At 53.3% G+C, this 27,841-nt stretch overlaps 2 protein-coding genes across 19 annotated transcripts in view; one reads left to right on the top strand and one right to left on the bottom strand.

Moving 5' to 3' along the window:
• Nucleotides 1–12,396, top strand: part of RASAL1 (RAS protein activator like 1) — a 37,218-nt gene extending 24,822 nt beyond the window's left edge. For 5 of the 18 annotated variants that reach the window (XM_078337377.1, XM_035257716.3, XM_078337374.1 and 2 more), the window contains 9 exons: nt 78–270; nt 4,104–4,241; nt 5,089–5,233; nt 6,453–6,625; nt 7,774–7,911; nt 7,991–8,126; nt 9,832–9,952; nt 11,221–11,273; nt 11,837–12,396. In XM_078337377.1, the coding sequence (XP_078193503.1) occupies nt 78–270; nt 4,104–4,241; nt 5,089–5,233; nt 6,453–6,625; nt 7,774–7,911; nt 7,991–8,126; nt 9,832–9,952; nt 11,221–11,273; nt 11,837–11,976 (1,237 nt within the window). In that variant the 3' untranslated portion in view covers nt 11,977–12,396. Of the gene's footprint in view, nt 1–77; nt 271–4,100; nt 4,242–5,088; nt 5,234–6,452; nt 6,626–7,773; nt 7,912–7,990; nt 8,127–9,831; nt 9,953–10,446; nt 11,274–11,836 lie in introns of all 18 variants that reach the window. The other 13 variants (XM_078337376.1, XM_078337375.1, XM_054238921.2 and 10 more) reach the window with 4 other exon arrangements.
• A 1,278-nt stretch (nt 12,397–13,674) lies between these two features.
• DTX1 (deltex E3 ubiquitin ligase 1) overlaps nt 13,675–27,841 on the bottom strand; it is a 40,586-nt gene continuing 26,419 nt past the window's right edge. The window contains exons 4-10 of the mRNA XM_035257719.3: nt 18,446–18,507; nt 17,973–18,134; nt 17,608–17,669; nt 16,809–16,967; nt 16,552–16,713; nt 16,335–16,424; nt 13,675–14,969 (exon numbers count right to left, since the gene is read on the bottom strand). Of these exons, the coding sequence (XP_035113610.1) occupies nt 14,745–14,969; nt 16,335–16,424; nt 16,552–16,713; nt 16,809–16,967; nt 17,608–17,669; nt 17,973–18,134; nt 18,446–18,507 (922 nt within the window). The 3' untranslated portion in view covers nt 13,675–14,744. The remainder of the gene's footprint in view (nt 14,970–16,334; nt 16,425–16,551; nt 16,714–16,808; nt 16,968–17,607; nt 17,670–17,972; nt 18,135–18,445; nt 18,508–27,841) is intronic.

Raw genomic sequence — 27,841 nt, 5'->3', positions numbered from 1 at the left:
TGAGCTTGGGCTGGTGGAGGGTTTGGGGCAGGCAGATGCTGAGCCCCGAGGCTGAGCTGCTCCGCCCGCCCCTCCAGGAGGATCTCCTTCAAAGGCGCACCCTCGGAGGAGCAGATGCGGGAGACCAGCCTGGGGCTGCTGACGGGCTACCTGGGGCCCATCGTGGACGCCATCATGGGCTCGGTGGGGCGCTGCCCGCCTGCCATGCGCCTCGCCTTCAAGCAACTGCACCGGCGCGTGGAGGAGCGCTTCCCCCAGGCGGAGCACCAGGTGCGCTGGGCTGGGAGGCTGAGGCTAGGGACAGGCCAGAGCTTGTCCAGGGTCACTCTGAGGAGTCAGAGCAGGGCTGGGACCTGAACCTAGGCTGCCGGCATTAGAGCACTCTTTTCTGGTTGAAGTGGGGACAGCGTTACTGGCAGGGTCCCAGTCCCAAGAATGATAATAATCATAAAAATAGGCGAGGCGCGGTGCCTCATGCCAGTAATCCCAACACTTTGGGAGGCTGAGGAGGGTGGATCGCTTGAGGTCAGGAGTTCGAGACCAACCTGGCTAACATAGTGAAACCCTTTCTCTACTAAAAATACAAAAATTAGCTGGGCATGGTGGCGCACGCCTGTAATTCCAGCTACTCAGGAGGCTGAGTCAGGAGAATGGCTTGAACCCAGGAGGCAGAGGTTGCACCACTACACTCCAGACTGGGTGACGGAGATAGACTCTGCCTCAAAATAAATAAATAAATAAAAATAAATAAACAAATAAAATAGTAGCAGCTAACACTATATAGCCTGACCATGGGCCAGATCTCATTTTAGGTGATCTATGCATTTATTACTCTATCTAGTCATCACGTGCACCTGGTGAGGTGGATACCAGCATTATCCCCATTTTACAGAGGAGGAAACCAAGGCCCAGAGAGCTTAAGTCACACAGCTAGAAAGGGGTGACGTTGGGACTGGCACTCACCCAGGCAGGCTGGCTCCTGAGTCTGTCGCTCATAACCAGCAATGAATAGTCTGGCACGAAGACAGTGCTTCTTAAAATTCCAGCTGTATGACAGAGAGAGGAAGCAGGAGAGAAGAATGCAGATCTGGCATACAGCGAGTGCTCAGAAACGCCCAGAATAAAGTCCAGAAATAACTCCCTGCAGGTGTAGTCTATACTGAAAAGGATAGAAAAGTTGAAAACTCAGACGCGGTGAGTTGCAGGCAGATGAGGCACAGGAAGCAAGCAGGCAGGCGTGGGGTGGTAGTGAGTTGTGGAGACTGCGGCCAGCTGGAGCCCCCAGAGCTTGCCTAAAGCGGACAGCTCCAGGGGATCACTGCCATATGGAAATGGGAGCCGAGTACTGCCAGATCTTTAGAGATTCTGGATTTTATGTGAGGTGTCTTATTTATTTACTCATTTATTTATTACTTTTGAGATGGGGTCTTGCTCTGTTGCCCAGGCTGGAGTGCAGTGGCATGATCACAGCTCACTGCAACCTCTATCTTCCAGGCTCAAGTGATCTTCCCACCTCAGCCTCCCGAGTTTCTGGGACTACTTGGCCGCACCACCACACCCAGCTAATTATTCATCTAGTTTTGTAGAGACAGGGTCTCACTGTGTTGCCTGAGAGGGTCTCGAATTCATGGCCTCAAGCAATCCCCCTGCCTCCACCTCCCAAAGTGCTGGAACTACAGGCATGAACTGCCGCGCCCAGCCTGGCCTCTTATTTTTGAGATGTCAGCATGAATTCACCTGAAAACCAAACACACAAAACATTTTGGGTCATTTCAAAAGACTTGTGGTTGCACTGGCCTATGGGCCACCAGTTTGAGACCCCGTGGTCGAATGCTCAGCACGCTTCCCGAGGTGGCTGTCATTGTCCTCACTTGCAGATAACATCCGGGGAGACTCTTCCGTAGTGCTGATGTATCAGATCCAGGGGTCACTTTGCAAGGAAGATCTGAGACCTGCTACAGGATGTCACTGTCATAGCCCACTTCCTAGAGTATCATTGGAGAGCATTTGAGTTATGCCATATCTCTCTCCACTTCCTGTTTACAGACAGGGAAACTGAGGCCCAGAGAGGCAAAACACCTTGGCCAACGGTCCTCCCCCTCCTCCCGGGCTGAGGAGTGAGCTCTGGGCCTTGACACTGGAATGTAGCTTGGCTTACACCTCACCTGGCTGGGCTCTCACCCGGGCTGCCAGCAGAGGTGTTAAGTCGGGCACAGCAGTGGCAGGGAACAGGGAGGAAAAGGAGGCCAGCTACCAGACAGCCTAGACCTTGTAGGAGGAGCCAATATTGGTGACACCCAAGTGTCCCCTAGTTCTCAGCCCCCAAGGTGGGCTGAGAGCAGGGACTTTCTCAGGCCTGGGGAACCCAGGGAAGCCTCCTTCTCTGCTGTGCTAATAGCGGTTCCTCGCCCTCAAAAAGGAGGAAGCTAAGGAGCTGATGTGCAGACTAATATTACTATGGACTACAGATGTGGTGTGGTAGCGGTCGCTTTGGGGACAGTGCAGGGCTTCAGGTGGAGGGGAAGACGCTTCCTCTGGGCAGTTCCAGGTACCCAGCTCCTGCAGGGCTCACTGTCAAGGCCAAGTTGACACCCAGGGAGGGCATTGTTTCATGTGTGACTGCAACCTCTAAATAAACACAGGCGCAGACTCTCGGGCTAAATATAGTGGGACAAGTGTGAGAGGTGAGTGGGGAGCTGGTTTGTGGGGAGCAAGATGCACCTAGGATGGAGGGACACCCTTCCCTGAGTCACCTCTACTGGCGCTGGGGAACCAGCCTTACCTTTAGATGGGCCAGGCCCGGGACTCACATGGAGAGGCACCATACTCTACAGTTTGTAGAGGGCATAGGTTGGGGGTGGGGAGGTGCACATAGGATGGACCCAAGCCCATCAGACTGGGTTCAGTACTGAGCCTCAGTTTCCTCATCTGAAAAAATGGGATAATAGCGCCTACCTACCCCCACAGGGTTATTTGAGGACTAAATGTGGTAGTTGAGACTTGGTTTCTAACACTTGGTGAGGGCTCCTTGGCAGCTGGTGTTGAATGGCAGGAGAGTGTGGTGAGGAACGGAGAGTTCAAATCCTTGGCTGGGCACGGTGCCTCATGCCTGTAATCCTGGCACTAGGAGGCCAAGGCGGGTGGATCACTTGAGGTCAGGAGTTCAAGACCAGCCTGGCCAGCAGGTGAAACCTTGTCTCTACTAAAAAAAAAAAAAAAAAAAAATATATATATATATATATATATATACACACACACACACACACATATATATACACACACATTATATATATACACACACACATATACATATATATATGTATACACCCACACACACACACAAATTAGAAATTAGCTGGGTGTGGGGACACCTGTAATCCCAGCTACTCAGGAGGCTGAGGCGTGAAAATCACTTGAACCTGGGAGATGGAGGTTGCAGTAAGCAGAGATCGTGCCACTGAACTCCAGCCTGAGATACAGAGCATGACTCTGCCTCAAAAAAAAAAAAAAAAAAAGAATAAAAAATCCAAGTCCAACTCCAGGCTCTGCCACTTATGGCTGTGTGGCCTTAGGCGAGGAAGCTTCCCTCTCTGGGCCTCAGTTGCCTGTGCTGTAAAATGGAGATGTAATGCTTCCTGGGATGAGTATTAAATAAACAAATGTATTGAGAGGTATCTGTCCTGCTGCTGTTATCATAAATCACAGATCTGGGTTTGAATCTTGACTTTGCCACTCATTAGCTGTGTGACCCTGAGCAAATCGCTTGATGTCTCTGAGCTTCTGCTTCCTCATCTGTAAAATGGTAGTCACGATGGTGCCTCCCTCACAGGGCTGTGCTCTTGGCATAGTGCTTGGCGCAAAGGCAATTCTGAGGACATTTGGCCAAATTTGCTTTCGTAGAATTGGTTTTGTTATTCCATTTTCCAGGTGGGAAAATTGAGACCCAGAGAGGAAAAACTTCCTTGGCCGGCCAGTGGGGCTTCCTGGTCAATTTCCTATCCCGTTTCTCTTTGCACCACGAATTTCTAGTTCTTGCTGCCTCAGTTTACCTGGCTGGGAAGTGGGTTTGGGGGGCTCCTCTCACCTGTTGCTCCCCCCAGCAGGACGTGAAGTACCTGGCCATCAGTGGTTTTCTCTTCTTGCGATTCTTTGCACCCGCCATCCTTACCCCGAAGCTGTTTGACCTGCGGGACCAACACGCAGACCCCCAAACGAGCCGCTCACTGCTGCTGCTTGCCAAGGTGCCAGCCGTGAGGTTCCCCCATCCCCCATACTCTTAGCTAGGGATAAAGCATGGTAGGAACAGAGCTGGGAGGCCAGAGCCTCTTAAGACCCAAAGAAACCCATGTCTGAAACACCACCACTAGCATTCCATTCCAAGGGTAAAGGCAGTCATTATGACTCCAGTTTCCTCTTTGGAAATGAAAGCCCAACCCTTCCAGGAGGAGAGTAGAAAGCAGGCTAGCAGTCATTCACACCTTGGTATGAGTTAGATCATCTTTTGCAAAGGGGCAACAGCTTGAGATTCTGCTGGGCTCCTGAGTGTGCATGGTAGGACTGAGCAGTCCTGGCTGGGGAGGGTCTGGGCTTGGGAGGGAACAGAATAAGGTCACCGGAGGGTGCAGATTCCAAGAAGAAGGGGAAACAGGTATCACCCAAGGCAGTCATTGATATGAATCTTCTTATTTATTTATTTCTTTGAGACAAGTCTTGCTCTGTCACCCAGGCTGGAGTGCAGTGGCGTGATCTTGGCTCACTGCAGCCTCCGCCTCCCGGGTAGAAGTGATCCTCCCACCTCAGCTTCTGGAGTAGCTGGATTTATAGGCGTGCACCACTATGACTGGCTAATTTTTGCATTTTTAGTAGGAATGGGGTAACACCATGTTGGCCAGGCTGGTCTCAAACTCCTGACCTCAAGTGATCCGCTTATCACAGCCTCCCAAAGTGCTGGGATTACAGGTGTGAGCCACCATGCTTGTCAATATAAGTCTTCCTTTCACTGAGCACTAATTTGGGAGCCAGAAGTCCACAGAGGGCGCCCCCTCTGCTGTGACCTTGGCCCTGGCATCCCCCGATTCTTTGCTCCAGGCTGTGCAGAGCATCGGAAACCTGGGCCAGCAGCTGGGCCAGGGCAAGGAACTGTGGATGGCCCCCCTGCACCCCTTCCTGCTGCAGAGCGTCTCACGGGTCAGAGACTTCCTGGACCGGCTGGTGGATGTGGATGGGGATGAGGGTGAGTTCCTCTGGTCCTGCCACACCTGGCTTCTCAACCCAATTGGGACACCACTCAGGGATGCCCCTTTCTCTCCACCAGCTCCTCAGCACTGAAAATGTGAATCTGTGGGTCAGTCAGTCAACTAACATTTCCTGACACCTACTGTGCTAGGTCCCAGAGATGAACAGAGCCCAGAGCCCAGGTGCTGTCCTCCAAGCCACCCCAGCCAATATGGGGATGTGGTTGCGGGTGGGATCGTGGCATGGTGTGCATCGATCTATTAACATCTATTAAGCGCTTACTATGTAACAGGCACATTTCTAGGTGTGCTGAGGATGTCGCAGTGAACAAGACAGAGAAAATCTCATCTCATAGAGGTTTTATTTTATTGGAGACTACAGGCTGTCAGCAAGATAAATAAGCAACTTATGTGGGATGTTAGAGAGCTGTAAGTGCTGAGGAGGGAAAATCAAGGAGGAAAGACGGGACCTGAAAGGGAACAGGTAGAGAGCCGTGAGGATCCTGGGAAGAGTGTGCCAGGCAGGGTGCAGCATGTGCAAGGTCCCTGAGGTAGGACAGAGAGCAGCAGTGAGGACACTTGTGAAGAAGAGTGAATTGAAGCAGAGAGGAGGCAAAGAGGTGAGGCCAGAGAGGTGAGGGGGCCTCATAGGCCTCGGGAAGAATTTTAGCTTCGACTTGCAGTGAAGCAGAACCACAGGATGATTCGTAGCAGAAAAGTTGTGGTTGAGTCCATGCCAAATGTGGGGGCCAGGTCATCACCTAGTTGGGTCCCAGTCCCACGGGAGCAACCTGTAAGAATGTAGAGCCTGATTGTGGCACAGTGGGGTCCCTGTGATGCTGGGGTGGGGTGGTGGGGCTGTGTCCTGGCTCCCTGGGCATGGTTAGATGTAGGGCACTGCCTGGATGCGACCCTGTAGGGTATGGCTGCTCCTGCAGGAGTGCGAGAGCAGCATGGCCAACATGGTGAAACTCCGTCTGCACACTTCTGCAGATTTCTCTGGTTGGAGAGGTCTTCAGGGGCTACTCTGACCACCTTCTCCTCCAGGCTTCCATGATTGCATTCCCAATTGAGGGAGTGGAGTCTGAAGTCATCCTGCCTCTAAGGGAGCAGAGAACCATGCCCATCCATTGAGGCCCTCCCTGGGCATGCTAGTGGAGCAGGGTGAGCCTGGAGAGGGCAGGCTCACTGTCCACCATCTCTTCTCTCATTTCCCAGGGGCTGCTGTCCCAGCCAGGGCCCTGGTACCACCCTCAGCGATTGTTCGAGAAGGCTATCTGCTGAAGCGAAAGGATGAGCCCGCCAGCCTGGCCACACGCTTCGCCTTCAAGAAGCGCTACGTCTGGCTCAGTGGGGAGACCCTCTCCTTCTCCAAGAGTCCTGAGTGGCAGGTGGGGCTCTAGTCCACTATGGAGGGGCTTTTAGGGGTGGCCTTTTTCAGGGTGCTGCCTCTTTGTACCCACCAGGATCTAGGGCACATGCTAGACAGACTAAAGTTTGGATGTGTTCACTTGGAATATGCACAGACATTCAGGCACATCCATCCAAGCATTCATTCAGCACATATTTATTGAGTGCCTACTATGTGCCAGTGTCCTAGGCACTGGAGATAGAGGAGTGAACAAGACAGGTGGAAACCCTGTCCTCGTGGGGCCGGCGTTCATCACTAGAATGCCCCGAGACCTGTGCTGGAATCTCCCGAATGCGGAGCTTTGTGCACAGCAGTAGAGGGTCACAGCTAACACCGGGAAGGGAGCCCATGTTGACTCTTTCCATTGTATCAGAACAGCGGATATTCTAGGGGTCCACTCTCTGGGTTCTGATTTTGGGTCCACCCGATGAGTGACCTTGGAAGGGTCATCTATCTTCCTGTGCCTCAGTTTTCTCATCTGCAGGATGGGGAGAATAATCGAACCAACCCCAGAAGTTTGCTGTGACCATTAAATAAGTTGATCAATGTAAAGTGCTTAGAACTTCGTCCCAAGCACCACAGAAGTGGTAGCTACTATTAGGAAGGAAACCGATGCGGATGCCGAGAGAAGTCACTTAGAGAGCTGGCGGCGAGGTGGCTCACGCCTGTAATCCCAGCACTTTGGGAGGCTGAGGTGGGCGGATCACCTGGGGCCAAGAGTGTGAGGCCAGTCTGGCCTACATGGTGAAACCTTGTCTCTACTAAAAATACAAAAATTAGCTGGGCGTGGTGGTGCATGCTTGTAATCCCAGCTACTTGGGATGCTGAGGCAGGAGAATCGCTTGAACCTGGGAGGTGGAGGTAGCAGTGAGCCAAGATCGTGCCACTGCATTCCAGCCTCGGCGGCAGAGAGAGAGACTCAGTCAATTAAAAAAAAAAAAAATGGATAGGGCAGGACTCGTGAACAGCCCACATGGATGGATGGAGGGGCACACAGAGCACAGACTTACGGGTGGAATGTCCCCGCTCTGGGAACTGACTTCACCTGCCGCACACAACCAGACGGAAGCTGTCCCCACCCTGGCCCTAGCCCCCAGCCCATCCCGCAGCTACAATCCTCTTCCCTAGACGCGCCACTCCATCCCAGTGTCGCACATCCGCGCCGTGGAGCGCGTGGACGAGGGCGCCTTCCAACTGCCCCACGTGATGCAGGTGGTGACGCAGGACGGCGCGGGGGCGCTGCACACCACCTACCTCCAGTGCAAGGTAAGGCACCGCAGGGATGGGGAGCTGGGGCGTCCCTCGGTTCCCACCCCGCCCCCTAATCGCCTCCCACTCGCTGCAGAATGTGAACGACCTCAACCAGTGGCTCTCGGCCTTGCGCAAGGCCAGCGCCCCTAACCCGGACAAGCTGGCCGCCTGCCATCCCGGTGCCTTCCGCAGCGCGCGCTGGACCTGCTGCCTCCAGGCTGAGCGCTCAGGTGAGGGGACAGGGCGGACTGTAGGCTCCGCCCTTCCCACCCGTCAATCAGCGGGTGTCCCACCTCTGCCCGGGCTGGCTGTGCAACTTTGGGCAAGTTACTCAACCTCTCTATGCCTCAGTCTCCTCAGCTGTGAAATGGGGTTGATGACAGTGCCTACCTCGTGGAGTTGTGAGGAGTAAATGACTAGGTTTACACAAAGCGCATAGGACGCTGCTTGGCCCATTCGGCGCATTTTTAAAGTACTCACTAGGTGCCAGCATCCGGTGGTGCCCAGACATCAAGGAGCTTGTTCTCAGGAAGATGGATGCATAACCCCATTTTTTTTTTTTTTTTTTTTTTTTGAGACAGAGGCTCACTCTGTCTTCCAGGCTGGAGTGCAGTGGCACGATCTTGGCTCACTGAAACCTCAGCCTCCAGGCTTCAAGCGATTCTCCTGCCTCACAGCCTCCTGAGTTGCTGGGATTACAGGTGTGTGCCACTGCACCCAGCTAATTTTTTTATATTTAGTAGAGATGGGGTTTCACCATGTTGGTCAGGCTGGTCTCAGACTCCTGACCTCAGGTGATCCACCCGCCTCAGCCTCCCAAAGTGCTGGGATTACAGGTGTGAGCCACTGCCCCTGGCCTTCTGTTAACACAATATTATAAGTGCCAAGATGAGGCTTTTGAGAACTCCAAAGGATGTCTCTGACCCAACCTTAGGATGGGGGCTCAAGGAGGGCTTCCTGGAGGAGATGCTGCTCAAATATGACCTGAGTAGAGGAGAAGTTAAGCAGCGATATTGGAGACAGAACTGGGAACTGGGGGTAAGGAAGGGTTGCAGGCGTCATGAGCAAAGGCCTGGAGGTGGGACGAGGCAGGCTGACGGATGGAAAAGGGTCTGTGTGGCTGGAGCCTGGAGTGAGGGAGGAGTACTGGGAGAGACGAGGCTACTGCTGGAGTCTGGGAGCAGCCGTGGGGCTGGATGGGAGTGGAGGACATAAGATTTAAAGGAAGTCGTGGGTTTTTCTGTTTGTGTTTTTGAGACAGAGTCTCTCTCTGTTGCCTGGGCAGGAGTGCAGTGGTACATTCATGGCTCACTGCAGCCTTGAACTCCTGGGCTCAAACAGTCCTCTCACCTCAGCCTCCCAAGTAGCTGGGACCACAGACATGTGCCACCATGCAAGGCTATTTTTTTTTTTTTTTTTTTTGAGACAGAGTCTTGCTCTGTTGCCCAGGCTGGAGTGCAGTGGCACAATCTTAGCTCACTGCAACCTGTGCCTCCCAGGTTCTAACAATTCTCCTGCCTCAGCCTCCCAAGTAGCTGAGATTACAGACCTGTGCCACCAAGCCCAGCTAATTTTTGTGTTTTTAGTAGAGATGGGGTTCACCATTTTGGCTAGGCTAATCTCAAACTCCTGACCTCAGTGATCCACCTGCCTTGGCCTCCCAAACTGCTGGGATCACAGGTGTGAGCCACCACTCCAGGTCCAAGACTAATTTTTAAGTTATGTGTAGAGATGAGGTCTCGAACTCTTGGGCTTGAAATCCCAGCTTCCAAAAGTGCTGGGATTTCAGGCCTGAGCCACTATGCATGGCCTAGAAGTAGTAGGTTTGAGGAGGGATTTTAGAGGCAGAAGGGGCAGGGCTTGGCGACTGCCTGGCTGTGGGGGCTTCTGGAAGGGGAGAGGGCATTACTGATGAATGAAGCTATGTCCCCTCAGCCGCTGGCTGCAGCCGTACACACTCGGCCGTCACCCTAGGGGACTGGAGTGACCCCCTGAACCCTGATGCTGAGGCCCAGACGGTGTATCGGCAGCTGCTCCTCGGGCGGGACCAGCTCAGGTGGGTGCCCCCACCCATCCCATTTCACCTGTGACCAGCCGGCCCAGCCCCCCACCATGGCCTTGCTGTGTTCATTTAGTCATTCTTTACATGTGTGTTTGGGGGAATCTTCCCCGGGGCCCTGGCCCAGGCCCAGGGTGGGGACTGGGTGTCTACACTGTCGGGGCTTGGGAAGCATCCTCAGTGGGAGGGGTTTCTCATGCAGAACTGGGTCTTGGGATCTTTTAATACCTGGGGCCGCAGAGACCCTGGCACAATTCCTGTAAAATCTTGGCCCCTGTGCTTGCTAAATGACCTTGGGTAGATCTCTTTCCCTTGCTGGTATGAGGATCACTGTCACTGTTACTTGGTGACGGAAATTTGGCCCAACTGATTATAGAGTGGGTTCTGAAGCTGACCTGCCTGGGTTCAAATCCTGACCTAGACACTTACCAGCTGTGTGATCTTTTTTAAAATAATTATTTATTAATTAATTAAATTATTTATTAATTTAGATAGAGTCTCACTCTGTTGCCCAGGCTGGAGTGCAGTGGCATGATCTCAGCTCACTGCAAACTCCTTCTCCTGGATTCAAGCGATTCTCCTGGTTCAGCCTCCCGAGTAGCTGGGATTACAGGTGCGCGCCACCACCCTTGGCTAGTTTTTGTATTTTTAATAAAGACAGGGTTTCACCATGTTGGCCAGGCTAGTCTCACACTCCTGACCTCAAGTGATCCACCAGCCTCACCCTCGCCCTCCCAAAGTATGGGGATTACAGGCATGAGCCACTGCACCTGGCCAGGCTATGTGATCTTAAACAAGTTGCTTCACTTTTCTGTACATCAGTTTCCTCATTTGGAAAAGGGGGATAATAATGGTAGGGACCTTGTGGGTTGTCCTGAGGATCAAAAGAGCTACTACAGTTAGAGCACTTTGTAGGCGTCTGGGCAAATAGCTTTCAATAAATAGTAATGATGATGACGATGATGCTGTGTGACCTTAGGCAAATTACTTAACCTCTCTGTGTCTCAGTAATCATCTGTATAATGGAGCTAATAGTAAATACCTACCTCATATAAGTTTGTCATGATAATTAAATGAGTTAATACATGTAAAAGGTTTAGAATAGCATCCGGCACTCTAGAAATGTTTGCTGTATAGATGATGATGATGATGGCAGATGGTGATGGTGATGATTCAACAAAACTAATTTCTCAGAGAATCTCTGGGGTAGGAAGCAGGATCGGGAATCAGGGACAAGACTCGTCTTTCTCCTTCTCACCTTCCAGGCTGAAATTCCTGGAGGATTCCAACATGGATACAACTCTGGAGGCAGACACAGGTAAGGGCTCCTGAACCATAGAAGGTAAAGACCAGGCACAGTGGCTCACACATGTAATCCCAGCACTTTGGGAGGCCGAGGTGGGTGGATCACTTGAGGTTGGGAGCTGGAGACCAGCCTGGCCAACATGGTGAAACCTTGTCTCTACTAAAAATGTAAAAATTAGCCAGGCGTGTTGGTGCATACCTGTAATCCCAGCTACTCTGGAGGCTGAGGCAGGAGAATTGCTTGAACCTGGAAGGCAGAAGTTGCAATGAGCCGAGATCATGCCATCGCACTCCAGGCTAGGCGACACAGTGAGACTCTGTCTCAAAAAAGAAGAAGCTGAGGGGTCAAGGAGGTCCCTTTGGACTCGCAGGCACTTCCCCACTGTCTGCCAAGCACACCCCTATGTCCTCCTGTTTCCAGTCTATCATCAGGCCATGGGGCTGTGTGGGGGCACTCAAGGAGTTTAGGGTTCTCAGGACACAAGGCACATCTGCAGCGTGAGAAGCCATAGGGTCGGGGTTACAGCAGCCTTCCCTGGACTGGCTGAGCCCCTGTGGCCTCTTTTCTCCCCCCAGGGGCCTGTCCTGAGGTCCTGGCCCGGCAGAGAGCAGCAGCTGCCCGCCTGCTGGAGGTGCTTGAAGACCTGGATCACGCCCACGAGGAGTTCCAGCAGCAAGAGAGAGTGAAGGCAGCCCTGGGCCCCCTTGGCCCCTGAGGAAATGCCAGAGCCAGCCTGGAAGGAGGAGCAAGGAGCCCCGACGGCCCTCCTCAGTGCATCCTGCCCCAGAAGTCTCCTCGTATGTCTTTGATCCTGTGTGGTTTGGAGGCTCCCAGAGACATGCCTAGTCCTGTGTGCCTAGAGTCCAGAACTCAGGGCATAGAAGCCCTTTGCCAGGGGCCAGCCTTGCGCTGAGTGAACCTTGTTCTCTGGGTTGATTCAGACTGGAGTGGATAGGATAAGGAACCTGACTTATTTGACTGAGACTGGGGTCTCTGCTTCACCAGACTGGCCTCTATCCATACCAAGGAGGCCAGCCTGGCCCTGAGCTGCTGGATACAGCTGGACCTGAATTCCTGATGCCCATGTGATGTTATTGCCCCAGATAGGCACTAAATGGGCTCACCCCTTCCTGTTTTTGTGTTTGTTAATCTCTATAACCTCACTGATTCTTCTGTACCCTGTCCTAGGCCTGGGACCCCAACCACGAGCTTCTAGAATCAGGTACCCTCAGGAAGAACCAAGGCTGGGTGGGGATCCAGTGTGCCACACTCAGACCCTGGGAACCTGGGAAACCTTGGGCCAGGCTCTTTGTCTCTCTTTGACTCTCAGATTGCCTGCAGGCAAGAATCAGTGTTATTTAACAGATTCCTTTGGTCATATGAATGTACAACAGCTTTGAGGACCACAGGCCTGGGGAGTGGGCAATGTAATTTAATTTTATTTTGAGAGTCGGGGGCCTCACTCTGTGCCTCGGGCTGCAGTACAGTGGCATGATCGCAGATCATGCACCTCAATGATCCTCCCACGTCAGCCTCCAGAGCAGCTACAACTAAAGGTGCAAGCCACCATACCCGGCTAACTTTTAAATTTCTGTAGAGATGGGAGGGTCTCACTATGTTGCCCTGGCTGGTCTCAAACTCCTGGAGTCAAATGGGCCTCCTGCCTTGGCCTTCTTAGTTGCTGGGATTACAGGTGTGAGCCACGGTGCCAGGCTTGCAATTTTATATGCCAGGGTTTGGGTTGAGGTTTTGTCTGAGAATGAACGACGGAGTACAAATGTTTGGGAACACGTGACTGGCAGAACTGGAAGGGCCTCCAAGGACTCATTTCCGGTGTTGTGTCACTAGAGGGTGGGACAGAAACCAAAGCCTTCCTGGCAGGGGATCAAGCGGACCAGGAAAGACAGGGCGCTATCCCGAGAGTGGCCAGCAGGGGTCGCCCGAAGCCTTGGCGTCCACCAGAGCTGCCCGGGCGACCTGGCAGTTTGCAGAGGCTGATTTACGGCTTGTGCATCCTGGGGTCCATCCCTGTCTTTCCCTAGCTAGAACCGGACCCTCCTCCGCTTACGAGCTCTGAGATCCCAATGGGCTCATCACAGTGTCTCCCAGCTCCTCTGTATTTCCCCAAGGCTCCCAGCTCTCACCCTGAGTTCCTTGTTTCTTGTCATTGTGCCAGGGAGCAGATGTGTGCATTGCCTTGTGCTCTTGTGAAAGAGAAAGCTACTTTCACCTCTGCATTCTTGGAGACTAGGACTAGGAGGTCTGCCACTGCTCCACCGCCCCCACCCCTTCCAGCCTTCGGCAATGGCCCTGAAGTTGCCATTCTCTTGCAAGCCATCACTCCCAACAGGGCTGACTGTAGCCCCCAGGAACAGAGCCACCCACCCCTCTTGGCAGGAAAAGACCAGGCGAGGAGGAGAAAGACCATTTATTTCTCCACCCACAGTGGGACTGGTAGGTTTTGAAAAGAGCAATCTCTGGCATCCCTTTAAATCTTGGCTGACTCCCACCGTGGCAGCCAATCACCAGAGGCGGAGCTGGTGAGTTGCCTGGGCAACGGGCCCCTGGTTGGCCGGAGACGATTAGCCACCCCACTGCCCATTCCTAATGAAAGGGAAATTGACTCTCTGCTGTCCACTCTGCTTTAAAATGCACTGGGCCAAACTAGGCCTCCTTCTCTCACTCCTGAAGCCAGAAGCACCAGCCTTTGGCTTTCAAAATTGGGAGCGATTTGGTGGAGAGGATGGGGTAGGGAGGACAGGAGAACAGTGCCTTTACCTGGGACAGACAGAAGGCCTGGAGATAGGAAGGGAGGAGATCAGAGTCCAGAGAGATGAAGAGGCACAAACACAAAACCAGGTCCCTCTAGTCCCCACCTTCGCTGGCCATCTTTTTGTAGAACTGCTCAGTCGTCTGGGGCTTCCACTTCAAGGGCCCACAATTGCCCAATCAGTGGGTGGCAGAGACAAGTGATGACATGGAATGGGTGAGGCGTGGGGGGTACACTGCATTTCCCAAGTCATTCTTTGCCCCTAGAAGCCTGGTAGGCCCCTAAGGGCTTGCCCTGCATCCTCCAGTTCGAGGACAAACGTGTACAGATGCAACTGAGACACAGATGGGGATCCACACAGGGGCGTCACAGGGGTCCTTCTGTCTCTTCTCTTCCAGCCTGGGGGCAAGTAGAGGCACGTGGGTGTGCGTGCATGAGTTCAACAGGACACGTGTGTTTGTGTGTGAGGGGGCAGGTCTCTGTCTTTTCAGTAGGGAGGCTTCCGGTACTCTCTGCTCGGCCCTCTCCGGGAGCTATGATTCGGAGCCATCTCTCTTGATCCCAGCTGCCACCAGGCAGGTCCCCTGAATGGCTGGGGCTCCTTCCGCAGGCTCCTCCCCAACCCTGAACATGGGCCACCAGGACACACCTGGTGGAGGAGGCATTTGCCGGACCAGGGGCAAAGCAGCAGAGAAGATGGGCAGCCTGGGGCCTCAGGCCTTGGCCACAGCCTCGGATACACCCTGGGCTGTGAGCTCGGCCAGCACGTTGTCTAGGTAGCTAGCGTCCGGATAGCCGTGGCCCGTGAGGTTGGATCCAAACTCGGTCTTGTGGTGGATCTCGTTCCACACCACGGTGTCTGACTCGCCCGTGGTATTGGACGTGCCGATGGTGAAGATGAGTCTTCTCTCCCAGGCCGTGATGAGCAGCCGCAGCACCTGGGGGGTAGGGAGATGGTGGGGCCGGGTGCAGGTCACAGGTAGCTTCCAGACCACCAGACTCAGCCTCCCTCCCTCCCTCCCCTGCCACATCATGGCTATGACTGCCTTATGGCTCCGTCCATTGGAACCAGCTATGTCATGGCGGCTTGGCCATTTCCTTTACATTTGTATTTCCTGAACTGCCAGTAAAAGCTATTTTCAAGTTATTTATGGTTTTTTTTTTCTTTCTTTCTTTTCTTTTTTTTTTTTTTGAGGCAAGGTCTGGCTGTGTTGCCTAGGCTGGAGTGCAGCAGCACGACCAGAGCTCACTGCAGCCTTGAACTCCTGGGCTCCAGCAATCCTCCCACATCAGCCTCCCCTGTAGCTGCGAGTACAGGCGGGCACCATCAAGCCCAGCTAAAATTATAAAGTTTTGAGAGAGAAAGGGTCTCACTGTGTTGCCCAGGTTGGTCTCAAATTCCTGGCCTCAAGTGATCCTCCCACCTCAGCCTCCCCAAGTGCTGGGATTACAGTTGTATGCCATTGCACTTGGCTTGCCTGTTTCTTTCTTTTTTCATTTTTATTTTTCCAAGACAGATTCTTGCTCTGTCACCCAGGATGGAGTGCAGTGGCACAATCTCAGCTCACTGCAACCTCTGCCTCGTGGGTTCAAGCAATTCTCCTGCCTCAGCCTCCCAAGTAGCTGGGACTATTGGCACACGCCACCATGCCCGACTAATTTTTTGTAGTTTTTGTAGAGATGAGGTTTCGCCATGTTGGCCAGGCTGGTCTTGAACTCCTGACCTCGTGATCCACCTGCCTCAGCCTTCCAAAGTGCTGGGATTACAGGCGTGAGCCACTGCACTCCGCCCTGACTGGTTTTCTTCTGGGGTGAAGAAAGCATCTGGCAGCTCTCTGCCCTATTTAGTCTGAACTGAACACTGTATTAAAGAGCCAGTTGTAAATTAGTTACTAACATTCAAAAGCCTGCAGATTTCCCATGAAAATCTGGCTTTCTGGCTGCTCTTGAAAAGCAGACACTCAAATCAGATGACTTGTAGTGTGGTGGTGAGAGCTTGAACTGCCTGGGCTCAAGTCCCAGCTCCGTCACTTAGTTTCTGTGTGACCTTGGGCAAGTGACTTGCCCCCTCTGATGCCTTGCATCTTTGTCTATGAAATGGGGTCAGGACCTTGACTTCAGTGTCTCGGGAAAGGAGATAAGGTATGAGAAAGAGGTGGCCGTGGTCATTGCTGTTGGGGTGCTGGATTCAGGAGGAAGATGAGAGCAGGGATTCGGAATGAAGGGGACCATGGGCCCAGGCCAGTGGTGGCTGGGTCCCCTGCCTGCGCCCATCTCCCATGCCTTCACGGCTGGGCACCCACCTTCCGGCCCTTCTCGTTGTTGGGCAGATAGCAGTGGCGAGGGAAGCCTCTTGCAGTGAACTTCTTCCCCGGGTTGGGGTGCTCAGGGCCCTGCAGGGAGGGACAGGAGCAGGGATTTAGACCACAAACCGGTGGTGGCAGGGCGGGGGAGAGTCTGGAGGAGTCAGAGGGGAGTGAGGGCTGGGGGCCAGAGAGGCCAGGTGAGGGGGGAGCCCACCTGGATGCCTGTGGGGATGTCGTAGACGATGCGGATGGTCTGGGTGTCAGGGAAGCCGGGCAGCGAGTGGGGGATGAGGTGGAACTCCATCTTCCCAGGCGGCTGTGTACCCGTCTTCTCCCCGTAGATGGCCTTGCAGGTGGGGCACTGCAGACTGCCATCCTGGGCAGGGGAGGCTGGCAGTGAGTTCCCAGGGCCCTCCCCCAATCCCGCTCTGTCCCTTGCCCACTCCCCAGCCACTGTCCTGCACAACCCACCTTGTTGCCATTGGAGTACATGGCCACGAGGCACAGCAGGTGGTACATGTGGCCGCAGCGGCCCAGGCGGCCCACGAGCTCAGGCCGAACACCCTTGTGCCGAAGCACACCCTCGTAGCCAGACGCTGTGACCAGCCTCTCCATGCAGATGGTGCAGTCCTGTGGGTGGGCGGAGGGGAGACTGAGGACTGGGGAGAGCAGGGCACCTACTAGGTCAGTACCGCCCCTCAGCTGGTCACCATAGGCAGCAGACCTCACTCTCTCTGGCACCCATTTGGCAAAGGGAGACAGGACACACCCTCTGCCCCATACATTGTTTACCCTGTTTTTTTAGAGACAGGCTCTGTTGCCCAGGCTGGAGTGCAACAGTGCAATCATAGCTCACTGCTGACTTGAACTCCTGGGCTCAAGAGATCCTCCTGCCTCAGCCTCCTGAGTAGCAGGGACTATAGGCATGAGCCACTGCACCCAGCCCTTTCCCATATATTGAATTCAGATATATCACAGAGGAAGATGGCTCCCTCACCACCTCCCAGGTGAATTAAGGGCTTAACTATCAAAAGCAAAACTTAAAAACATTTAGTGGAAAATATGGGTTAAAATGACACAAAAATTCAATCATCAAAAGATGGATAAATGTGATTCTATTAAACGTAAGCATTTCTGTTCATCAAAGACCTCATAAAGAAAGTGAAGAAAGGAACAGACTAGAAGAGCTCTGTATCACCCAGAACCCAGGAGGAGGGGCGAGGGTTCCTCCCGCTCCAAGCCTGTCCCCATCCCCCTCTGCCTCGCTCACCTCATCAGGTGGGTTTTTCACCTTCTGCATGTATCTTCGAACCACATCCTCGGGATTCTTACCTGCAGGGACACAGCGGGGTGGGTTTGAAGGTACCCAGAGTCTATTCCTGAAGCCTTGGCTCAGGACTGGGTCAGGGGTCAGAGAGCATGGGTCAGGGTGACAAAAGTTGGTCAAGGGTTGCTGGAGGTTAGATGCAACAGGAGCTGGTGAAAGATGGGGCCAGGACCAGGGCCAGGGGAGCTGAGATCAGGTAATGGAAGTGAGGTCGTAAGTGCTAAGAATAAGTTGGAGACCAGGGATCAGGGCTGTGGGCAAGGCTTAGTGGGGTTCCTCTCGGGTCAGGCAGGGCGCGGAGGGCGTACTCTTTTTGAGGTGCTTCTTCTTGGTCTTGCGGCACACCCCGGGCACTCCGGGCACGGGCTTCACGTCGCTCTTGCTCACGGGCGGAGGGTGCAGGATGGGCTTGGGGGCCCGCGTCAGGCACACGGGCAGCCCGGCGGCGCACAGCAGGATTCCGGTCATCCCTGGGGGTGCGGGGGTCAGTCAGAGGGCGGGGCGCCTTCCCCGCCCAGACCCGCTACCACGGGGCGAGGGAATCCTGGAGTTCTCCGGTTGGTGGGAGGAATGCGCTCTTGGGCCCCACCCACTCAACCCCAGCCCGCGTGAAGGGTCTTCTGCGGGCCACGCCCACCCCCTGTCCTGGGCCCAGTGGTAGGGGGCGTTTCATCCGGGCCCCGCCCACCAGCCCATCTAGGGGGCGGGGACACGGAGTTGACAGCAGGGGCTGCCTCCCAGTGGGCCCTGTCCTTCTTTCGCGCCGTGGGCCAGACCTCACCTGCCAGGGCCGGATGGACAGGCCCAGTACCATTCAAGTTCTTCACCGGGAGCGCGGGGACCCTGCGAGGAGAAGAGAAGAGGCCGCAGCTGGACTCCAGCCCCCGACACAACGTCAGGAGTCCCGGCTTGCCTTCTGTCTCTGGCTCCTGGGCACACACACCCTGGCCTCTTTGTACCTCCCTCTGCCATCTACAGTGACCGCCAGGAAACTCCCTTTCTATTCTGATATCCTATTATGGGGCGGGGTAAGGCTAGGACCTCCGCCCAGGTTCCAGTGGGATACACCCTTAGACTTAGTGCAGACTCTTCCTCACCCCACAGCTGGCTCCTCCCTCGGGAGAGCGCTTTGGCTCTGAGGGCTCCTTTCATCGGCCGCTGTGCCTGAAACCCAACTACTAGTGGTGTAGCTGTTCTAGCATCTCTAAAAGCTGGTTGGATAAAGCATTATTAATCCCATAAAACGTTCCAGGAAAGAAGGATTCAGCACTCAAGTATGTTAGAAAACATATTGCTGTCTCCCTCTCTGAAATTCACAGCATATCTGAGCACACTAAAGGTTCTGATAAGTCCTGCATAAGAACATATTGTTAACAATGATAAGTCCAGGTTTTCAAAAGAATTTGGTTATGAATTTTTTTCCCTTCTGGAATATTTACTGATGTCAATTTCTGTGACAAGGCACTATTCTCTCTTCACATGAAGAGCCCCTGGGAAAAGGTTTCTTGAGTCCCCTCTTCCCTTGGCCCCCAAAAGAGCTTTGGTTTTTGGAGCCAGCCAGCTGCTTTCATATCTCAGTTCAACCACTAATGAGCTGGAAGACACACAGCACATCAGCTCACCTTTCGTAAGGGGTGGTCTGTAAAATGGGGATAATATGTTACTTTGTTTGCTGTGAGGATTCCGTGAAATTTTACATGTTAAGGGCCAAGCACAGTTCCTAGTTCCTAACAGATAGTAAAAGCACAGCCATCGGTATCATCACTGTTGGCTGTGCAATCCTGGCTGATTTCACCTCTCTGCATCTCAGGCACTAAGTCCTGGTGTAACTTCTCTCCACCTTAGAGAGTAAACCACAAAACGGCTGCAGTGACAACCTTGAACAAGTCACTTAACTTCTCGGTCCTCAGCTACCTTCTGTGTAAAACGCAGAATAACACCTCCCTTACAGAGTGGTTGGGAGGACTGAAGGGGAGCTCATGGTGATGTGTGCAGTGTCTGCTGAGTCCTCCTGACTTCAGCCTTGTTTATGCAGGGGAACTGGAGGATACCCTGCTGTTGATGGGCATGGAACCCTGGCTGGATACGTTCTGATGAAGGGGGGGTGTTCTGAAATCCAGGGGGCAGCCTGAAGGCCTTGGGGGATGTGCCAGGAGAGGGGGCAGGAAGGGCTGGAAGCACTGACAGCTGGGAAGGAGCTGCAGCAGCCCCCTTGGCTCTAGCCATGCCTTTTCAGGTTACAGCCTGTCCAAGCTGTCTGGTCACCTGTCCTTGGCAGGCACAGTTGGCACCAGGAAGTATCTTCAAGCAAATGGTACCCTCAGCAGGCTTGGGCACTGCTGCAATGGGTGCAGACACACAGACATACACACCCAGGGCACACACCATCTACACAGATACTCAGATCCAGATATACACACACACATGGAGACAACCACATAGGCTTATAATAGCCCCCTGGGACATACTATGCTCACATGTTTAAGTACACAGACACACAAACACACACAGCCCAGGGAGCACACCACAGATACGTGCACACACAGACACATACATACCAGGAGCCTCCTTCCCCATCTGTCTACTTGGGGAACACACACGCACACACCAGGAAGGTGGCACACCCTGCACTCATACACAGATGCACACAGGCACACTTCAGGGCACACCCCCACGAACATACATGGATTCAGACACACACACGCACACACACTCACATATTTCAGGGAACGTCTCCCCACACCTACATAGAGACTTGTGCATACACAGGGACACACACAGACACACAGAGGCACACACAGGTCTCCCCTGGGAGGACACTCCATTGGACAAGAGACGCTGGCTCATGTAGACCAGTACCACACCTGCCCCTCTGTCCCCCTCCCCAGATGCACAGAGCTGGGTAAAGTGTGTGGCAAACTCAGAGGAGCGTGCACTCAGCCCTCACAGGCACACGGTGCAATGCAGAACGGCCTGCCATCCACACACGGACACGAGATTCCACACTGCCGGTGGGGAAGCACTCATGCGCACTGATTCACACCATGCATGGGGGCACGGGAGGACGCGCTGACTCACTGTACTCGAGGACACATGCGCGCATGCTCTGACCCACACCTCCCGACACTGACACACAGACGCTCAGCCTGGGAGGCCCACACCTGCACACATGCAGAGGCATAATCACGCACGCACACAGGTACAGCGCACATACCCCCACTTGGTGGGTGCTCAGCTACACAGGCTGGTGTCACTTGGCTAGGACTCCCATCCCAGATCCCTCTGATGGCTGTGGAGAGGTCTGGAGCAGACATCTGGGTTGAGCCCTTTGAGGAGGTGCTGCATGACTAAAGTCACTGAACACAGCTCCCGAGGGAGGTGGGATAGGATAGCAGGTACCCTGGGCCCCCCAGAACCTGGTCAGTGGAGAAGTGGAAAGAAGGCACTGTGTCTCAGTTTCCCCAACGGTAATGGGGATAGAGTACTTCGAAGGTTAAATGTGTTAAACATGTAAAGCCCATCGTTTGGCGCAGGGGTGAGAACTGGGGTGTCTTGATTTTCTTGTCTGGCACCCTGCAGGTGCTGAGTATTCATTTGACCCTTCTCAGGGTCTATCATAACCCTCCAGGGCCTTCCTGAGGGGGCAGCTCTCACCACTCTAACTTCCTCCCTCCCCACACTTTTATAGGAACCCATACAGGCATTTCCCCCAAGCTTCTCCTCTTCCCTGCTCATTCTTCAAGCACCTCTAGTGCAGCCACATGGGTTAAGTCTAGGTCTCCCCCAACCCCTTTTTCTTCCTTTCTGTCTCACAAGAAGAAAATATCTTTTTTCTCCAGGGCTACGTGTAAAATGGGTGTAAAGAAAAATATTTAGCCTGCATACCACCACTGTCTGTTCTCCTATCTGTAGCAGACATCACTAATCCATCACAGCACTCCTCAAGCTTAGCTGAGTCCTCAGCACAGCTCTCCAGGCAGCTTCTATCAATCAGTAAAGCCAGTTTGCTACCCCTGGTATATATAATGTCCAAAGTCTGGCCCAGTGGCGACCCTGCTCTTGCTGAGTGTTCGGCCTGGGAGTTAGACAGAGAGTACCCCAGGAAAGGAAGGATTTAGATCTCAGTTGCCCTAAAACTTCTGGAGCCCCTTAAGTACCACATAGCCCTAGATTACAAAAGTCAGTTTTGCTCCTGGGAAGAGCACTGTGAGCGGGGTGTCATCGTGGGGCTGTTTTTTAATTTACCCATCAGTGAGCTTGGGGGACAGTCCCAAGGTGGCCTCCAGCATCTCTCGATCTACAGGCCTCCTGCGAGAAGCCGGGTAGCAGAGTTCCCACGAAGCCTGAGCGTGGGAGCCGCCCGGTCCTCTTTTGATGTGGGACGCTGTTTCCTCCGAGTCAGTGAGAACATCCTCCTGCCTGGACAAGCGACTGCTGCCTGCAGGCCTCCCGGAAGGGGAGCCGGCCTTCACCCCCAGCTCTGCCTTCTTGGGGGCCCACCTTGGCACAGGACCTGAGGAGTCCCTCAGGCGCTCCCGAAATCTGCTCTGACCGGAAGGCAAGCCTGGGCCCTACTGCCCGCAAGCCTCTCTGCCTTTCTCAGCCCAGATCAGATCCTGTCTGTCTTCTGCTCTCTCTCCCCCTGCAGCCCCCACCTTGCTCCCAGTAACACCTGGCCTCCTGATCTGGCCCCATCTACCCTCTGAACCTCATTCATTTCCTGCATGTTCACCCCTCGCCTACCCCACTCTGCCACCCTGGTCTTTCTGCTCTTTCTCAAGCACGCCAGGCACATTCCCACCCTCGGGCCTTTGCACTTGCTGAAACTTTCCCAGGGTGCTCTTCCCAGATATCCTCATGGCTCACTCCTTCACTTAGCACAGGTCTCTGCTCAAATATCAGCTTATCTGAGACACCTTCTCAACCAGTTTATTTACTTATTTGTTTATAGACAGGATCTTGCTCTGTTGCCCTGGCTAGAGTGTAGTGGCTTAACCATTGCTCACTGCAGCTTTGAACTTCTGGGCTCAAGCAATCCCCCCACCTCAGCCTCTTGAGTAGTCGAGTAGGTGGGATGCTGGCACACACCACCACACCCAGCCAGCCAAACAAACTTAACAAAAACTTTGGTGGATACAGGATGTTGCTGTGTTGCCCAGGCTGGTCTGGTCTTGAACTCCTGGCCTCAAGTAGCTCTCCCTCCTCAACCTTCCAAAGTGCTGGGTTTACAGGCATAAGCCACTGCACCTGCCCCAATCACTTTATTTTAGAGAAGCCCATCTTTGTCCTTACCTTACTTATTTTTTTTTTTTCATAGTACTAATCACAACCTGACATTATAAGGTCTTTAAGCATGACCAGGCCCTGTGTGATCTGGCCCACCCCTGCCTCTTCTGCCAGACAGAGTTGGAGCAGAAATTTCAAATATATGAATGCATACCACTACCGTCCACCTGGCACCCTCAGCAGTCATTACTAATCAATTCCAGCATACCTTACCACTAAGCAAAGATGCAACTTCAGAATCCTCTTCAACACAGTGCTCCAGGAAGTCACTGCCACAGTGACTCGGAGCAGAGATGGCACATGAGATGAACTCTATTTGTCATTTAATTTGCAGATGATGGGACTAAAGCCCAGAGAGAGGAAATGACTTCACTAAGGTCACCCAGCTGGTCGGTGGTGCAGCTGGCACTGGGTCCTGGAGTTTCCGAGTCAGGGGCCAGGGCTGACCCCACCAGGTTGGTCTGTGGAACCATCTGGAGTTAAGCCAGCCTTGAGAGCCCCCTGTGCTCTAGAGGTGGAATGAACTCAGACCTGATCTTAGAGCAGGCTCGGGCTGGGGCAGGGTGGGTCAGGGCTGGCTAGGTGGATCCGCTGGCTTGCTTTGGCCACCTGTCTCTCCTTTCTAGGGCTGTGAACCTGTCACCTTTCCCCACTTTCAGGGCTGTCTCTGCCTTGTAGCTACCTTCTCCCCTCTTCCCCCCACAGTCCTGGGGAACCCAACCTGGGCCCAAGTCCCCACTGCCACCCCCACTGCAGAGACTTGAAGGATGTCATCGAAAGCCCAAGGGTACCAGGTGCCCGTGGGACCCTCCTCAGCCAGTGTCTGGGGCCTTTACTTCCCCTTTCCTTACCCCGGCACCTCTGTCTGCCTAGACAAACCTCTGAGCTTCTCCGGGCTACAGTTTCCCCTCTGTGAAATGGGACTTTTACACCCTTTAATCTCTAGAAGATGGATGGGGACATTCATCTTCTAGAGATAAAAGGGTGTAAAAGTCCTCTAGAGAAACATTTTGAGCGGTGAATGGTGTTGGAGGCTCAGATTTATCTAGAGGTCTGGGGGCTGGGGGGTGGTCACTGCTTTCCACCCTCCTGGTCCTTCAGCCTGCCCAGCTCCCTGTGGGGGATGGAACGGGAAGAGATGGTGGGGGGCAGGGAGGACGGGTCAGGTAGGGGAGGGGAGAGCAGGACCAGCTGTTCCCACGGCCTGGGGCAGCCACGTGCAGACAGGAGTGTGTGTGGTTTGTTCTCCCAGGGAGCAGGGCAGGAAGTGCTTCAGGTGGGGGGCGGGGTGGGGGGAGTGTTTGGTTTGACCTTGTGGCAGCGGCAGCAGCGGTGAGGTGGGGTGACAGCCACTGCACACCATGGCTAGCGGGGCAGGAAAGTGGGGGAGGGTGGGCAGCCAGGGGCCTGGTAGGGCCCTTGACTTCACAGTATACCTGTCAGTACTTTAACATTTTCAAACCCCTGAAATGTAAAACTTAGGGAAGATCTGGAGAAAGAAAAAGTGGATTCTTTTAATAAAAGCATAAAATCACTGCAAGAAATTTAAAGGAAAAAAAAGGAAGGAAAACACCAAAGCACACCCACCACAACAAAGTCCCTTTGCCCTCTGCCTCCTGCTTCAGCCCTGCTGCGGTCTCTTCTCGGTATTCAGAGTGAGCCTGTTAAAACAGTCACACCCGTCTCTCACCATGCACAGCCCTACGGGTTCGCTTCTCAGGCAGAGCAAAAGCCAGTCCTCACTGCGACCTTCCAGGCCCTGTGTGCTCTGGCACCTTCTTCTTCTGACTTCTGTCCCACTGACCACCCTGAGCCTCTCCAACCACACCCGGCCCGAGCTGCCTGAGGGCCTTTGCACATGCTGTTCTGCTGTCTGGGATGCTCAGGCCCCAGTTCCCTGCCTGCCTTGCTTTTCTTTTTTCTTTTGAGATGGAGTTTCACTCTTGTTGCCCAGGCTGGAGTGCAAGGGCAACTCTGCTCACCGTAACCTCTACCTCCCAGGTTCAAGGGATTCTCCTGCCTCAGCCTCCCGAGTAGCTGGGATTACAGGTGCCTGCCACCACATCTGGCTACTTTTTTGTATTTTTAGGGGTTTCACTATGTTGGCCAGGCTGGTCTCAAACTCCTGACCTCAGGTGATCCACCCGCCTTGGCCTCCCAAAGTGCTGGGATTACAGGCATGAGCCACTGCGCCCAATTTTGTATTTTTAAATAGAGATGGGGTTTTTCCATGTTGGCCAGGCTGGTCTTGAACTCCCGACCTCAGGTGATCTGCCCACCTCGGCCATGCTGGGATTACAGGTGTAAACCACCATGCCAGGCCTTTCTTTTTTTTTTGAGACAAGGTTTTGCTCTGTCGGGAGTGCAGTGGTGCTATCTTGGCTCACTGCAACCTTTGCCTCCTGGACTCAAGTAGTCCTCCCACCTCAGCCTCCTATTGTAGCTGTGATTACAGGCGTGCACCACCACACCCAACTAATTCTAATTTTTTTTGTAAAGATGGAGTCTCACTATGTTGTTTAAGCTGGTCTCAAATTCCTGGGCTCAAGTGATCCTTCTGCCTTAGCCTCCCAAAGTGCTGGGATTACAGTACTTTATAATCCCAGTGTGAGCCACTGTGCCTGGCCATGCCTTGCTTTTTAACCTCCTTCCATCTTTGCTCAAATATCACCTTCTCTATGAGGCCTTTCCTTCTCATCACTCCCCACACCTTCTCTTCTGTATTTTTCCTCTGTAGCAGTTACTACTTTCTACCATATTCTAGAATTAATTTGTCTCCCACTAGATTGTGAGCTCCAAGAGAGCAAGGATTGTCTGTTTAGTTCACTGTGGTGTCCCTAGAGCCCCAAACAGTGCCTGGCACATAGAAGTTGCTCAATAAATATGGATTAATTAATTTAAAAAAATCGATGAGCATATGCTATAAAGAAAGGAAAAAGAAACAGCAAACTACAAAAAAGATGACAAAGGGTTAACGCCCTTAATGCAGGAAGAGCACTTGTAAATTAATAAAGCAGCAATAAACAGCTCCAGAGAAGGATAAGCCAAAGAAATACATAAGTAACTGGCAAAAGAAGGAACCGCTCATGACCAGTAAACAGGAAGAAGTTCCCAGGCTCAACTAAGAGCCAAGGGTTTGGAAACGTAATGACATCTCTTTAGCAATGATCAGCTTGGCAATGTCGTGCAAGTCTGATAGAGATGGGAGGGACGAGGGTGGATTTACATGGGTGCAGGCCTGGCTGGGCACTGTGGCTCAAGTTCATAATCCCAGCACTTTGGGAGGCCGAGGCAGGTAGATTGTTTGAGGTCAGGAGTTCGGGACCAATGTGGCAAACATGGTGAAACCCTGTCTCTACAAAAAATATAAAAAATTAGCCCGGTTGATGGCACATGCCTGTAACCCCAGCTACTTGGGAGGCTGAGGCACGAGGCACGAGTATTGCTTGAGCCTGGGAGGCACAGGTTGCAGAGAGCAGAGATCTTGCCACTGCATTCCAACCTGGACAACAGAGCAAGACTCCATCCCACCCTCCCCCCAAAAGGTACAGGCCTGATAAATCCAAGTGCTTTGACATGTGGCTTCATGATGGACTATGTGGGCCTGTGTTTCCAGTCCCATTTCACAGATGCAAAAACTGAATACCAGAGAGGGAGATGAGCTCAGCCAGGGTCACACAGGAGTCAGGGTGGGGCTTCTGGGACCATGACCCGAAACAGAACAGGTTGGCTGGAGATGGGGCATCCCTGATACCCTGGTCAGCTTGGGTTTTTGAATCTGAGTCCTAATTGTGTTACCTTGTGCAAATGTCTTAGTCTTTTGGAGCCTCAGTTTCCTCACTTGAAAAATGAGGATTATAGGACCTGCCAACGTTGAGTATCTGTGAGAATTAAGAGAGACATGCATGTAAATGTCCAGACACGGTGGCTCATGCCAGTAATCCCAGGGCATTGGGAGGCCAAGGCAGGAGGATCACTTGAGCTGGGAATTTGAGACCAACCTGAGGAGCATTGTGAGACCATCACTACGAAAACAAAAAATTAGCTAGGCAGGGTGGTGCACGCCTTTAGTTTCAGCTACTTAAGAGGCTCAGGTGGGAGGATTGCTTGAGCCCAGGAGGCCTAAGTTGCAGTGAGCTATAATTGTGCCAGTGCACTCCAGCCTGGGTGACAGAGTGAGACCCTGTCATACACACACACACACACACACACACACACTATGAAATGGAGAGCCAGGGACATAGGGTGCGCTCAATAGATGGAAACTGGCCTGCAGCTCTCCCTGTCCTCCCTCCCACCACGTGGGGTGGAAACTCTGAGTGTGGTTCCTGTGCCCCACAGCTGTGTTCCAAAGCACTGGACACTTACCCCTCAGGGGACAGGGTGGATCTTCCCCACCCCCGCATGTCCCCCAGGGCTAGGCTGCCAGCTGGCTCCCTGCCCTGTTACAGGGGCAAGTGGAAAAAACCCTGGCCAGGTGGATGCTCTGCCCCCACTGGCTGTGTGACCCTAGATGAGCCAATCCCCCTCTCTGGGCCTCCTTCCCTGTTGTCCATCCAGGGGTGAGATGAGGATGGAGGTGAGAATGACATTGGTGATCTCTGCAGAGGCCACACCCCCGTTGCATGCTGATCCTTGTTGAGTCTGCCCATGTGAGAGGTGGTAGTTTTAGCTCTGCCTGACAGATGGAGAAACTGAGGCTGGAGAGGCCAAGCCCCAAGTGGGTCCAAGGCCACTCGACCTGTAAAGGGCTGGGGATCTGTCTGAGTCCAGCAAGGGAGAGAAGGACGGTGGCGAGGAGGAAGCCAGGGAAGGGAAGAGAGTGACTGAGAGGAAGAAACAGAAGACAGAGACAGACAGAGAGAGAGGGATGCAGAGTGATGAAGAGACA

The sequence above is a fragment of the Callithrix jacchus genome, chromosome 9 (genome assembly GCF_049354715.1).
Source record: "Callithrix jacchus isolate 240 chromosome 9, calJac240_pri, whole genome shotgun sequence".
NCBI lineage: Eukaryota > Metazoa > Chordata > Mammalia > Primates > Cebidae > Callithrix > Callithrix jacchus.
This window is presented reverse-complemented; position numbering and strand designations above follow the sequence as displayed.